The sequence below is a fragment of the Pteronotus mesoamericanus genome, unplaced genomic scaffold, assembly GCF_021234165.1.
Source record: "Pteronotus mesoamericanus isolate MK-2021 breed Mesoamerican mustached bat unplaced genomic scaffold, CSHL_Meso_final scaffold_54, whole genome shotgun sequence".
NCBI classification, from domain to species: domain Eukaryota; kingdom Metazoa; phylum Chordata; class Mammalia; order Chiroptera; family Mormoopidae; genus Pteronotus; species Pteronotus mesoamericanus.
This window is the reverse complement of record NW_026555321.1, coordinates 49,166,658-49,180,426: the sequence shown is the minus strand read 5'-3', so window position 1 is coordinate 49,180,426 and position 13,769 is coordinate 49,166,658. Positions and strand designations below refer to the sequence as shown.

The 13,769-nt window shown below is 39.3% G+C and overlaps 1 protein-coding gene across 13 annotated transcripts in view; it reads left to right on the top strand.

The window, feature by feature from the left end:
- Positions 1-13,769, top strand: part of MAGI1 (membrane associated guanylate kinase, WW and PDZ domain containing 1) — a 613,456-nt gene that overhangs the window by 364,955 nt on the left and 234,732 nt on the right. For all 13 annotated transcript variants that reach the window (XM_054595357.1, XM_054595351.1, XM_054595350.1 and 10 more), the window contains exon 2: positions 8,648-8,764. In XM_054595357.1, coding sequence (XP_054451332.1) covers positions 8,648-8,764 — 117 coding nt within the window. The remainder of the gene's footprint in view (positions 1-8,647; positions 8,765-13,769) is intronic.

Below are 13,769 nucleotides of genomic sequence, written 5' to 3'. Positions count from 1 at the left end.
TCACTGGAAACCCAGTTTCTTGACCATGATGATTATTTCTAATGACTAGCATTCTCCCTTAGGAGACAGAGGTCAGATCAAGCAGAGTCCCCTCAAAACCCATCACCTTGAAAATGCTGCTTCTGGTTGAGTGGGAACAAAACTGTCTAGTATAGGAGAGGAAAAGCTGGAGAAACAGTACCCCTCAATTATGTGAGGGGATCCTTTCATGTTTAAATAATGACAAGCAAAATCTGCAACATAAATAATTGATAAAGCAAACATATCAGATCTTACCAAGAATAATAAAACTCATTAGGAAAGCGCACAGAAAATATGAACAGGGAGTCACAGGAGAGAAAACATAAAAGACAAAAAAGAGATATAATAGTCAATTTCACTAGTAATCAATAATTGAAAATTAGTATAACACCAAGATGTCATTTTATCCTTATTAGGTTAGACAGAATTTTAAAAGAGGGACTGCGCAGAAAAGTGTTCATGATTGTCCATATGAAAGTCTGCTTTACCAAGCTGGCTTTTGGCTGGAATCTGGGAGCTTGGATTTCAGAGGGGCTCTCCCCATTGGCTCACTGTGCTTTAACTCTTTCTGCAAAAGATACGGTTTATGCTTTCCTTCTAAAAGTCTAGAGTTTTGTTTCATGCCAGGCGCATGCTGTCTACTTGACCAGTTCCTAATAAACACTCTGGGCTCTGAGTGTCTAATGAGCTTCTCAGAGTGTCTAATGGGCAGTACTTCACAGTGTTGTTACAATTCGTTGTACTGGGAGTTGAGTGTATGACTCCAGTGGGAGAGGACTCTGGGAGGCTGGCATCTGATGGCCTTTGGACTTTGTTGCTCCATGAGCCTTTCCCTTTGCTGCTATTGCTTTGCACCCTTTTCCTGTACTAAATCATAGCTCTCAGTCAACCTTATACTGAATCCTGTGAATTCTGATAGTGAATCATCAAATCTGGGGGTGATATCCATAACCCCTCATACACTAATAATAGCAAATGTTGCCCTGAGTGTGGGGAAGGAGGGCCTCTAAAAATTGTTGCTGGAAGGTAAATTGACACCACCATTTTGGAGATGTATTTACCAATGATAACTAGATAAATTAAATATGTTTATGTACATTTGCATATTTAGATAGTCTAGAGAAAAAAAATTAGCACATTTGTTTTAAAAAAAGACATTACAATAACATTGCAGCATTGTCACAAACAATGAGGATAGCCATGAATGAGGATTCAATGAAGGAGAAATATATTTTGATATATTTTTTTAAATGAAATATTACACAACATTTAAAATAACAAAAATTGCATCAATTGATACAGTTAAATTTCTGTAAACTAATACGAATTTAAAAAGCAGCAATATATTGTCTTAATTGTAAAAAAATCCAGATATGTAGATAAAATATCAAAGTATAAAATAATGGTAAATCTAGGGCTATTGAAACCCTATTTTCCAATATATATTATAAAATGTATTAAATTAAGCTCTGAATCCCTTGGACAAGGGTTTTATTTCCAAAATATATAAATAACTCATGTGACTCCACACCAGGAAGACAAACAATCCAATTAAAAAATGGGCAAAGGACCTGAACAGACACTTCTCCAGAGAAGTGGAGAAGGCCCATAGATACATGAAAAAATAATCAACATCACTAGCCATTAGAAAGATGCAAATTAAAACTGCAGTGAGATACTAGTTCACACTGGTCAGAATGGCCATTATTAATAAATCAACAAAGAACAAGAGTTGGTGAGGTGGTGGAGAAAAGGAAACCCTAGTGTGCTGTCGGTGGGAATGCAGACTGGGGCAGCCACTGTGGAAAAGAGTATGGAATTTCCTCAAAAACTAAAGATGGAACTGCTTTTTGACCCAGCAATCCCACTGCTGAGACTATACCCAAAGACTCCTGAATCGCCGTTCTAAAAGAACCTATGCACCCAATGTTCATAGCAGCATTATTTACAATAGCCAAGTGCTGGGAACAGCCTAGGTGCCTATGAGTAATGAGTGGATCAGAAAACTCTGGTACATTTACACAATGGAATACTACACAGCAGAAAGAAAGAACTCCTACCCATTCCAGACAGCATGGATGGAAATAGAAAGCACTGTGCAAGTGAAATAAGACAGGCGGTGAAAGACAAATACTATATAATCTCATCTATAAGTGGTACCTAATCAATAAAATAAACAAATAAGCAAAATAGAACCAGAGACTTGGAAAATAGAACCAGTGACCAGAGGGTAAGGGGCAGGATAACGGAGAAAATAAGAAGGAACAAGCAAAGGAACATGAACAGAGGACTCATGGGCGTGGACAATGGGGAAGGCTGGACTGTGGGAGTGGGGGGTAATGCGGTTTGGGTGAGCAAGGGCAAAAAAGGTGGACAACTTACTGAACAACAATTTTTAAAAACTAAGAGGCTCTAAATTCTTTTCTCAGAAAAAGTTCCCCGTATTCCTGACCTATGTTTTCCTTTCCATTTGCAAAACAAATCTTGAATTTCAAAGAAAGTGCAAATGCTATGACAAACTCTGCCTTGCAATTTATTATTTCATTGGCTACTGCCCTTGACAATTAGGGGAAGATTTATAGACATGTCCCCCAAATAATTGGCAATTAATTTGAGATTAGATGCCGAAAAGTACAGTATTGTTAATGTAATGCAAAGGTTGAGACTTTTCACTTACAAATGTCATGGAACACACAGTAAATGTTAATGGGCAGCATAGTTAACCCTGCCCTTTGGCACAGCCTCAGTAGAGAGGAATTTTAGTTGGATGATCATAAACTGTAGCTGGCTTGGCTAGTTTTAATGTAAAGCTCACATGTAAACCAAGAGTGTGTGTGTCTTAAAGCCTTCCAATCTATAAGTCCCTGGTTTACCTTGATAGGTATCTCATGTATGAACCTACGGTGTATATGGGATAAAGAGATGCTGTATCCTGAATCTTCTTTGGAATTTTGCTTTTGACTCAAGCTGTACATTTGGATCCCATAGACATCTTTGGTATTCAAGGTACAAGTGATAACTGTCAGTGTCTTTTTAATGTCTTAAGACTTTGGTCTCCTAAGGGGAATATAAAACCCTAGATTCTAGGTAATACAGATTTTATTGGTAAACATTGTTATCCTTTTGGTCAAATTCCAGAATGCTTTATACCTAAAGGTAGAGTTGGCAGGTATAACTATCAAACATCAGCGATTTACCAGTTGGTTTTATTTCTTGAACTTCAGCTCCAGAACAGTGCTTGGAATATTTCATGTACTAAGTGTTTGTTAACCAGTTTACACATATCCAGGCCATTTGAGTACAAGTAAAATTTTATTCCCTTTCTTTAGAGTTCCCTTTCAAAAACTCTAAAAATAGTAATTCATGTTTCCTTGGGGCTGTATTTTGTTTTTCACTATTTCTAATCAAACACGATGGGTTTTATGTTTAGCTGAATTTTTTTTTTTTAAAGTAACAGTCCACTTTTGGACTGATACCAATTCTTTCCCTGTTGCCTCAGTTGTCCATGCTGTATTCTCATAGTGGTAATTTCCATCACTTATTGAGTGCTTTCTCATTGCCAAGCACTGCAAGTCTCATTTAATCCTCTCAACAGTCTTGTGATGGAACTACTGTGATATCAGGGCTCTATTTCTGCTGATGAGGAATGTGGTTCAGAGATTAAGCAGTGCACACTGCTTGGGCTCACTAGCCTAATAAACAGCATAGCCAGGATTTAAACCCAGGCCTGTCAGTCCTAACTACCAAGATTTTTTTTCTTTCTTTTACTTCAGTTTTCTAAGACTTTGAGAACTAAGCATTTAGAACAGTGTCTACTACATAGTCATTCAATAATTATGTATATTTTAAAATTTTGAAATAGATCATATTACAATATAATTTGCATATTATAAAATGTACTTGTTTACATACGAGTGTATAGCTCTCTAAGTTTTGACAACTGTATACATCTGTGATGTCACTATGATAACCAAGATATATTTTACGGACATCTCCTCCCAAAAGCTTCCTTATGCTCCCCATTTTAAAATATTTTAATTTAGTATCATTGTGAATGCAGAGGTCCTGTGTACCCTTCCCTCAGTTTTCCCCAGTGGTAACATCTTACATAACTATAGCACAATTACAAAGCCAAGAAATTGACATTGCTATGCTCCGTAGACCTTTGAATCTCCTGTGCCCATTTCCAGTGTTTGTTTACCCTTAGGTAACCACTGAACTGCCCCTCTGTCACTCTAAATTTGGCTAGCATTTACAAAAACTTTTTGTAAAGATAGACTTGTACAGTATGTTCTCTTTTGCATCTACTTTTTCTTAGCATTATGTATTTGAGACATTAATATTATGTATGTACTCCTTTTAATTGTGGTATAGCATCCTATTGTTTGAATATAATGCAGTTTGCTTATCCATTCTCCTGTTGATAGACGTGTGGGTTGTTTCAAATTTGAGCCTATTATTTAATGAACAAAGTTACTATGAAGATTCATCTACATGTTATGTGTGTGTGTATGTGTGTGTGTGTGTGTGTGTGTGTGTGTGTGTGTGTGTGTGGACTTGCTTTCATTTTGCTTGAATAAAGTGTAATTGTTGGGTCATTTGGTTAGTTAAGGTTTATAACTTTATAGGATGTTGCTAAATTGTTTTCCCAAGTGAATGAACTATTTTATATATCCACTAGCAATGTACAAAAGTTCCGTTGCTCCACACACTTGCTAACACTTGAGATTGTCAGTCTATGATTTTTGCTGTACTAGTGGGTATGCTGTAGGATCTTATTGTGGTTTTAATTTGCATTTCTCTGATAATTGTGATATTGAATATCTTTTCATGTGCATAATGGCAAATCATATATATTATTTTGCAAAATGTCTTATTAAACCTTGTGCTCATTTTATGGGAGAGTAAGTGAAGTGTGTGTGTGTGTTTGACTTCATTCAATAAGTATTTTGATGAGTCCTGGCTGGTGTGGCTCAGTTGGTCAGAGCATTGTCCTATAAACCGAAAGGTCATGGGTTCAATTCCCAGTCAGGGCACATGTCTAGGTTGTGGATTTGGTTCCTGGTCAGGGCATGTGAGAGGCAACCGATAGATGTTTCTATCTCCCATTGATGTATCTCTCCCTTTCTTCCTCTTTTCCTCTCTAAAAGCAATAAACATCTCCTTGGGTGAGGATAAAAAAAACATATGAGTAATTGAATATTTATTGAATGACCTAAGCTTGACTTGAATGTATGTATTTTCTTTTTGGCCTCTTGAAACTGTAGGTATAATACAACTCAAATTAAATAGTTCAGATTGTTTTTTATTAGTATATTCTAAAATGATCAATTGTTGCAGGGAATCTTGTTTTGAACATGACATTAGAATAAAGATCAGTAGTTTCCTGCCCTAGGTAGGACATATCATCATCCTAACTATTCCTGTCATCTTCATGATTTACTCTTTTTGACCATGGGGAAGACATGAATATTGTGGCTTGCACAGATACTGAATTGCTGCATTGTTTCTCTAGGGCTAGAAATGCTCTTACCTAATTTTTATCATGTCTAAAAATGGAAGGACAATCTGAGCCTTGTTATTTTTAGATGTCACTGAAGTGTCTTTCTCCATTAAGAACTAATGTTATCTAGGTTGATATACAGGCATTATGTAGTTGCTGTAGTTTATAGTTTGTGTTTATAATTAAAAACAAAACCGTTACCTTCTTTCTATGGCTTATAATTGTAACAATATAATTTTTTAGCTTTATTTTTGTTCTATTACTGTAGAGAATTACAAAGAAATAAACACAAAGCTCTACCCAGTTAACTACTACTTAAACAACAACATTAATAAGAAAGAAATATGTATTTAGTGTTTGTGTGTCAACACAGGATAGTGAGATCTCTATATTTCTCTCTGTCTCTAAAATAAAGAGTGGTATCTCCTTTATTTCCCATACTCAAGACCTTCTCCCTAAGGTAAACTGTTGTTAAAACATTCTCATGAAACATCAAGGCTTCCAGCCAAGGTGGAGGTGTAGGTAGATGTGCTTCGCTTCTTTACACAACCAAAATAAGGATAACAACCAATTTAAAAACAAAAAACAACCAGAACCGCCAGAAAATTGAAATTTATGGAAGTCCAACAACCAAGGAGTTAAAGAAGAAACGTTTATCCAGACTGGCGGAGGGGTAGGGGCGGAGATGGGCAGCCAGGCAGACAGGACGTGCAGCAAAGTGGTGGCCAGGGGACCAGGCAAGCGAGGCCATGGCTGGCAGACCAGGATATCCCACATTCACAGGCAGACAGACCAGGAAGAACAACTGGGGAGTGAGACAGACCATGCAACCCAGGGTTCCAGTGCCAGGAAAAGAAAGTTTCAAAACCTTGGCTGTAAAAACTGGGGGGGTTTGGTGGCGCAGAAACTGCCAGTCTCACAGGAGAGTCTGTTGGAGAGACCCACAGAGTCCTAGAAGATACACAGACCCACTCACCCTCAAATCAGCATCAGAAGGGTGCAGTTTGCTTGTGGGTAGCAGGGGAAGTGAAGGAGAGTGGGGCAAGAGCTGAGCAAATAGCATTGTTCCCTCTCTGACCGTTCCCCCACATACACTGCCATAGCGCAGCAACCTGGGTTTCCCTGCCCTGGCAAATACCTAAGACTCTGCCCCTTACAATGTAACAGGTGCACTGAGCCAAAGAAATATGGCTCAAATGAAAGAACAGAGCAAAACTCTGGAAAAAACTAAGTGATGAGGAGATAACCAACTCATCAGATGCGGAGTCCAAGACACTAGTAATCAGGATACTCATAGAAATGATTGAGTAGAGCTGCAAAATAGAGGAAGAAATGAAGGCTATACAAAGGGAAATGAAGAAAAATATTAAGGGAACCAACAGTGAAAGGAAGGAAACTGGGACTCAAATTAATGATTTGGAACAAAAGGAAGAAATGAACATTTAGCCGGAACAGAATGAAGAAATTAGAATTTTTTAAAAATGAGGAGAGGCTTAGGAACCTCTGGGACAACTTTAAACATTCCATCATCCGAATCATAGGGGTGACAGAAGGAGAAGAGGATGAGCAAGAAGTGGAAAACTTACTTGAAAAAAATAATGAAAGAAAACTTCCTCAATCTGGTGGAGGAAATAGACATACAAGTCCAGGAATCTCAGAGGCCCAAAGAAGTTGGACCCAAAGAGGAACACACCAAGGCACATCATGATTAAGTTATTCAAGATTAAAGATAAGGAGAGAATCTTAGAAGCAGCAAGAGAAAAGGAGGCAGTTACCTACAAAGGAGTTCCCTTAAGACTGTCAGCTGATATCTCCAAGGAAACCTTACAGGCAGGAAGGGGCTGGAAAGAAGTCATGAAAAGCAAGGACCTACATCCAAGATTACTCTACCCAGAAAAGCTATTATTTAGAAATGAAGGGAAGATAAAGTGCTTCCCAGATAAGGTAAAGTTAAAGAAGTTCATCATCGCCAAGCCCTTATATGAAATGTTTAAGGGACTTATCTAAGAAAAGGATGAAGACCAGAAACTATGAACAGTAAAATGACAACAGACTCAACAACTATTAACATCTGAACCTAAACAAAAACAAAAACAAAAGCAAAAACAAAAACAAACTAAGCAATCAAGGAGCAGAATCAGGAACAGAATCACAGAAATGGAGATCACATGGAGGGATATCAGTGGGGAGGGGGAGGGGGAGAATGGAGGAAAAGGTACAGGGAATAAGAAGCATAATTGGTAGGTACAGAATAGACAGCGGGAGGTTAAGAATAGTACAGGAAATGGAGAAGCCAAAGAACTTAAATATATGACCCATGGACATGACCTTGCTGGAGGGAAGAGGGTACAGGACTGAGGGGATAAAGGGGAGAAAATGGGACAACTGTAATAGCATAATCGAGAAAATGTACTTAAAAAAACTTTCTGATGATTCTTCCATTATTACATGGTCTCTCCTTTCTTAATTTTATTTTTACACAAAAGGGATCAGACAGCATGCACTATTCTACATATTTTTCTACAGTATCAACACATAAAGATCTAGCTTTTGCACTGTTACTATTTAGATGAACTGCTTTAACTGGTTGATCCCTGGTGGTTGTCTCCAGGTTTTTTGTTTTTGTTTTTATTTATTCGTGGTTATAAAAATACTGCAATTAACAATACTGGAGATTCTGTCAGACTTCTGCAAGTATATCTGTGGGGCAGATTTCTACCAATTGGCTCCCTGGGCAAAGAACATTTCCTAATTTGTCAGTTATTGCTAGATTGTCCTCTTTAGGGTGTCAGCATTTACTCTCTCTCTCTCTCTCTCTAATGGTGTCTGCAAATGTCTGTGTCACTTATTTTTAATATAATAACCTCGTTTAAATTCTTAGGCTTCTAGTATTACATGAAATGGGGCCCCCAAATTAATGCTGTTTTAATGCTGCTTTATCACTCTTAACATTCCTGCTTGCTTCCTCCTCTGCAGAGAAAAACCTGAAGTCAGTCCTCCTAATGACTGAGGGTGGCTGAATAGAAGAGCTTCCTGTGGCTTTCCCACATAGCTCTTGGGCTACTTGGCCTCTGGGAAGCCCTGTTGTTGATGTGTTCTGTCTGTTTTATACATTTCCTGCAGGAGGAAAGCTGAACAAGGACCTACGACACTTTCTCAACCAGCGGTTCCAGAAAGGATCTCCCGATCATGAGCTCCAGCAGACCATAAGGGATAATCTGTATCGCCATGCTGTGCCTTGTAAGTAACCGGTTTGGGCACCTTTCTGATGGATGGGTGTGTGAAAAGTTGGAGGAGAGAAGAGAACTGGTCTGGAACATGTGGTAGCTTGCTCACTTAGTGGCTCCTCCGTTAAGTCTGAGAATCATAATCAACAATGAGACGCACAGAAGAGTGCAAGGTGAATTACATGGCTTCCCAGGATTGGCTCGGCCACGTACTAGCTTATAATGCCAGGCAAGTTATTTCTCCTGTAATGTTCAGTTTTCACATTAGTGAAAAAGGATATCTCAGTCATACTAATAACTTTATAGAACTGTTATGAGGAGTAAGTGGGATGAGGTATGTCAATTTTGTTTAGTATGGGAAGGGTGTAAGCCTCCAGAAATGTTAACTGAAATTGTTATTCATGGGGTGGACCAGGCCTTCAGACTGAGCGCGGAGGGAGGGGGATGCCTATGAGGTAGATTATTGGCAACTCAGTTAAGGTGAAGTGTTATCATCCACTATCACACTTCATCCCTACACAGCCAGTCGTAAGGTAGGAAGCCTGGAAAGACATACAATTATTTGATTTCATTCAAAATAGAAGGAAGAATGATTCTGGAAGGTATTTTTGTCTCCTCTCTATTACCCCTCCTTCAGAGTTTGAAATACCTTTTTAGAAGTATTGTGTTTTAACCAGGAAAATGAAGAATAAATTAAAGGTCAAGGTACCCTGCTTATTGCTGTGATTTGGTTTTCTTTAAAAGATAATGTTTCACAAGTAATGTGCCAGAGTGTGAATATTTCCTGACACTACTGCAAAATAATAAACATAACCCAAGTGAAGGCATGCCGTAGATCTGCAAGGACTTAGACCATACCTCTAGACTGGAACCTTTAGAGATCAGATTTTAGAATAGACCCCTGCCCTCCAATTTACTTACTGATAAAACCAAGGCTCCAAGAGGAAAAGAGGTTGACTTCAAGTAACTTGGGTCAGTGCCCCAAAGTAGCCCCTTTCTGCAGAGTGGCAGAGCTGCATTGGACAGAGAAAATGTCATAATGCATTAATGGGACATTCTCGCTCTCAGTTTTCTTGGGCTTTCAGCACTGGAATTGAAAAGTATAATCCAGATAATATCCTAATAATAATTCCTTACACTTGGATTAGTAATAATTTTTAATATTAGTCACATGGGTGAAACAGGATTATCATGCTATTTTTATAGATCCAAGGCACTAAGGTAAGCCAATAAAAACAGGCTTAACAGTAACCAGGGCCTTGGGTCTCCTGCCTCTGACATACTGTCCAATTTTACTCTTAGAAAAACCTTTTGAGGTTGGGATTTTTAATACCCATTTTATAGAAGAGGAAACAGAGCCATGGGCAGATTAGGTAACTGCTAAGTGGCATCTTTTAAGCCATCAGGGCTGTTTCTGTAGCTGTACTGCAGCTACCTCTGAAGTTCTAGAACAGGCTGAGTACAGTTTTTCAGAATTTCGTAATTGCAGAATCATGATTGTTCTCTGTATAATTTTTTCCCTGACTTAGATTCCAGTTTAAGAAGTGGGGAGTGAAGCACACGAGCACACCATTTCTAGACGCATCTGTGGTGTTACTATGGTTACAATTTTGGCATGCTTTCCCACTTATGTTTTCCACTGATTTTATCGCACCTGACTGTGAGCTAAAAGGCTTGATTTTAAGCTTACCATTATGTAGGAACTGGGGCAAAAATGATCTCATCCTTTTAAAAATTGTGGAAAATCATGTTTTATCTTTGCTTGTATAAAGGCCTTGGTGTTGATGCTGCATTTCTATGAAACCATTAAATTAGGAATTTGGAACATGGAAATGGCCTTCCTACTGAAAAAGAAAACACGTAACATTTCGTTTTATATTTCCTTCATAAAGTGGAAAGGAAATTCAGAAGAGGCCTGTTTCCGAGTCTGGCGCAGTGTGTGTGTCTTTGAACGTGAGTAGGCCAGGCGGGACTTAGGATTCTGTCATAGGCTCGGATATCTCTGGCCACATTTGTGTTTATTTTGATTCTTTGACCCCTGCGACTGGTAAAGCAGAACCTCTCTCTACCAGCCTGTCGTGCTAATGGGTGAGGAAGCCCTCGATTTGGAGAACGGATTTTCCTGGTATATGTAACCGTGCCGTAGGGAAACACACTTATATAATCTCTATTTCCCAGAACTTCCTGCTGCTGCTATTTCAGTGACATCAGTATTTTGAGAAGGGATGACCTCATGAACAGGTGCTTGCCAATTGGGCTAGCCTTCGTTACCTATACATTTTAGGAGGCTCACATATCATTAGAAATTAATAAATAAAGCCCCTTTGATCTTCAGTTCTTTGCAGTGTCCTCTAGTGCAGTAGAGCCTTAGGTGCATCATGATGGGTTTTACTGTTGAGGATCCGTTTTATCCTGACGCCTAGGCAAAGACAGGGCAGGTAATGGAAGCCCTATTTCACAGGTAAGAAAATGAAGCAGCAAATGGGGATTCCTCAAAAGTGAACCCCTTCTGAAGGCTGTATTACGTCTCATCCAGTGCTATTTTAATTTTTAATAGCTTTATTGAGATACAATTCACATACCATATAATTCACCCATTTACAGTATTCATCCAGTGCTATTTTTGCTAGTTATTATTCTCCACTCCCTCTTTATTCAAAAACTTTTATTTCTGCAGTATGAAAAAGGTCTTCATAGTTGAAATGTAATTCTATTTACCATTGAAAATCACCCCCCCCCTCCAAAATAATTATGACAGAAAAGAGAACTAGATGAGAATGAGTCAGAAGTCCTAGTGTGAAGCCTGGGGCTGCTGTGTAGCTGTGTGACCTGTGCAATCATATAACCTCTTTGATCTAGTTCACACTTCAGTAAAGTGGAAATAGAAATACCTACTGCAATGACCGCCTCCCCAGACATTACCTGCAACCCTCGGAGATGGGTCCATCACAGGAATCAGGCTCAGCGAAGTGAATTGCTTGCCTGGAGTCGGACAGTTAGCAAGTGGCGTGGTCGGGGTTCAGACAGTTCTGTCTGACTCTTATGTGGGGTGTAATAAATAACAGTGTGATTAGAGCAGTAGAACGTGGACCATTGCGAACGGAAAAAAAAAAGAAGAGAAGCTTCTCATTGCTGAATTTTAGTTTTAGCTATTTAAAATCATGGGGTTTTATGTTTTGGGTGTGGGGGCTATGTAAGACACAATATCTTAAAAATAAGTATCTTCTCTCTGAATTTCAGGTAACTCACTGGTGTGTACAATGGAATTTTAATAATTGCTTAATGATTATTTAGCTTTTAACAATCATTGCAGTATTCTCTTGGGATATCCAGGTTTATCTTATTTTTCATTAGATCTCTTCTTTGCATACTTAATGAAAACCACCTTTTAATAAATGAATTTGAAATGTATGTAAATGTCATCCGTGCTGCTCACTTCTCTGATTCCTGAGAACCATCTGGATAATATTCTTGTCTCCTGCCCCTCAAATTCTATTTTGGTTCCCAAACTCCTCTCCGTCAGTGCTTCAGCCATACAAACTTCATCCATCCCCTGAACACGCCTGGTGTCCTTTTATAACTGGATACATATCATTTCCCTGCCTTTCATGTAACCAGTTCATAGCTTTCTTTTAAGCTTTAACCCTTTTAAGCTTTAAGTCACTTCCTCCAGGAAGGCCTCCATGGATTGCACCTACTGCCCTCATCAGTGTGCCCAGAATCACCCTCTGTGACTCCCACCGGGCCTGCTGCCTGTTTGTCTGTCCTATTAGAATCTAACTCTTCTGAGGCCGGTGACTGTAGCTGCCTCAGTGACCAGCCTGTACCTAGATTAGTGCCTGGGCCATGGGATAAATATTTGTTGAATGAGTGAACAAATGAAGAAATGGGTGAAGATGTTCTTTGTTTTTCTGTTTTATTTTTTTCTTGGCTACTTCACATTTGGGAGAAACTGCAGGGCTGTTTTTGCCATAAAAGTTTTAGAATAAAAGGCAGCTCAGGGACTTGAGCCCCTAGAGGGTTAATAATAAGGACTCCACTGATTACCTGGCTGGTAAGCCAGGCCCAGAGGGCAAGTCAAGGCTCCTGTGAGCTTGGCATGGCAGTGCCCATTCACACTCCTTTGGCTGTGGTCTGGACACCCAACCCCCCGCCCCCGCCCCGCCCCGTGTTGGTAGCTTTTCTGTTTTATGGTTTCTTGTCTGAGCTGATGTGACATCTGAGGTGCTTGCTTTGGAATGGCTGCTTTTCCTGTGTAGATAAATGTGTCACCTGACAGGGCTTGTCATTTACTACACTGTGGCTGTCAAAACAAGATACAACTCATCCTGTAGCACTGGTTCTCTGGAATGCTGAATGGCACCCTGGTATCCCGCCCCACTCTCCTCTCTTCTCTGGGCTCCTCTCTAAGGATCTCTCTTTTCTTTTCAACCAAAGGTCATCAGAGAGAGGAAAGGATAAGTAACTTTGTCCTGTAGCTTAACCCTTTGTCGATCAAGGCTCTGCCTGACAGTAAACCCACTGTCACCTGTGTAAGAGGCATTCATCATTGACTTAAAGGAGTTTACAAAGGGACTAAATTTCTTAGATCTATAAGACAATTTAAATTTGATGTGGTGGTAAACATAAAGGATCCTAGTCTTTATTTGTGCTATTTCTAAACATATTTGAACCTATTCATTTCTCTTAAACATAGCTATTTCCAACACTGCTTACTGAAAGTCAGCCCATTCTTCAATTCGAGCTGGTGATTTGAGCCAGACCAGTTTATCAGTAGGGGACCAGGAAAAAGAACTGGGCACTGGTACACTGCTTCTCTCCTTGAACGCGTATCCCTGTGTTCAGGTTGTGTTTCACAGGAGTGGAATGCTTCAGGTCCTAATTCATGAACTAGACAGTTCTACACCATCCCCTGGACTGACCAGATAGAAGTCACTGGGAACTTCTCGCTGTGTGTACTGCTCTTGTCCTCTAACAAAACTAAGTGCTGTCTACAACAGGTATTGCTTTAGCCTTTA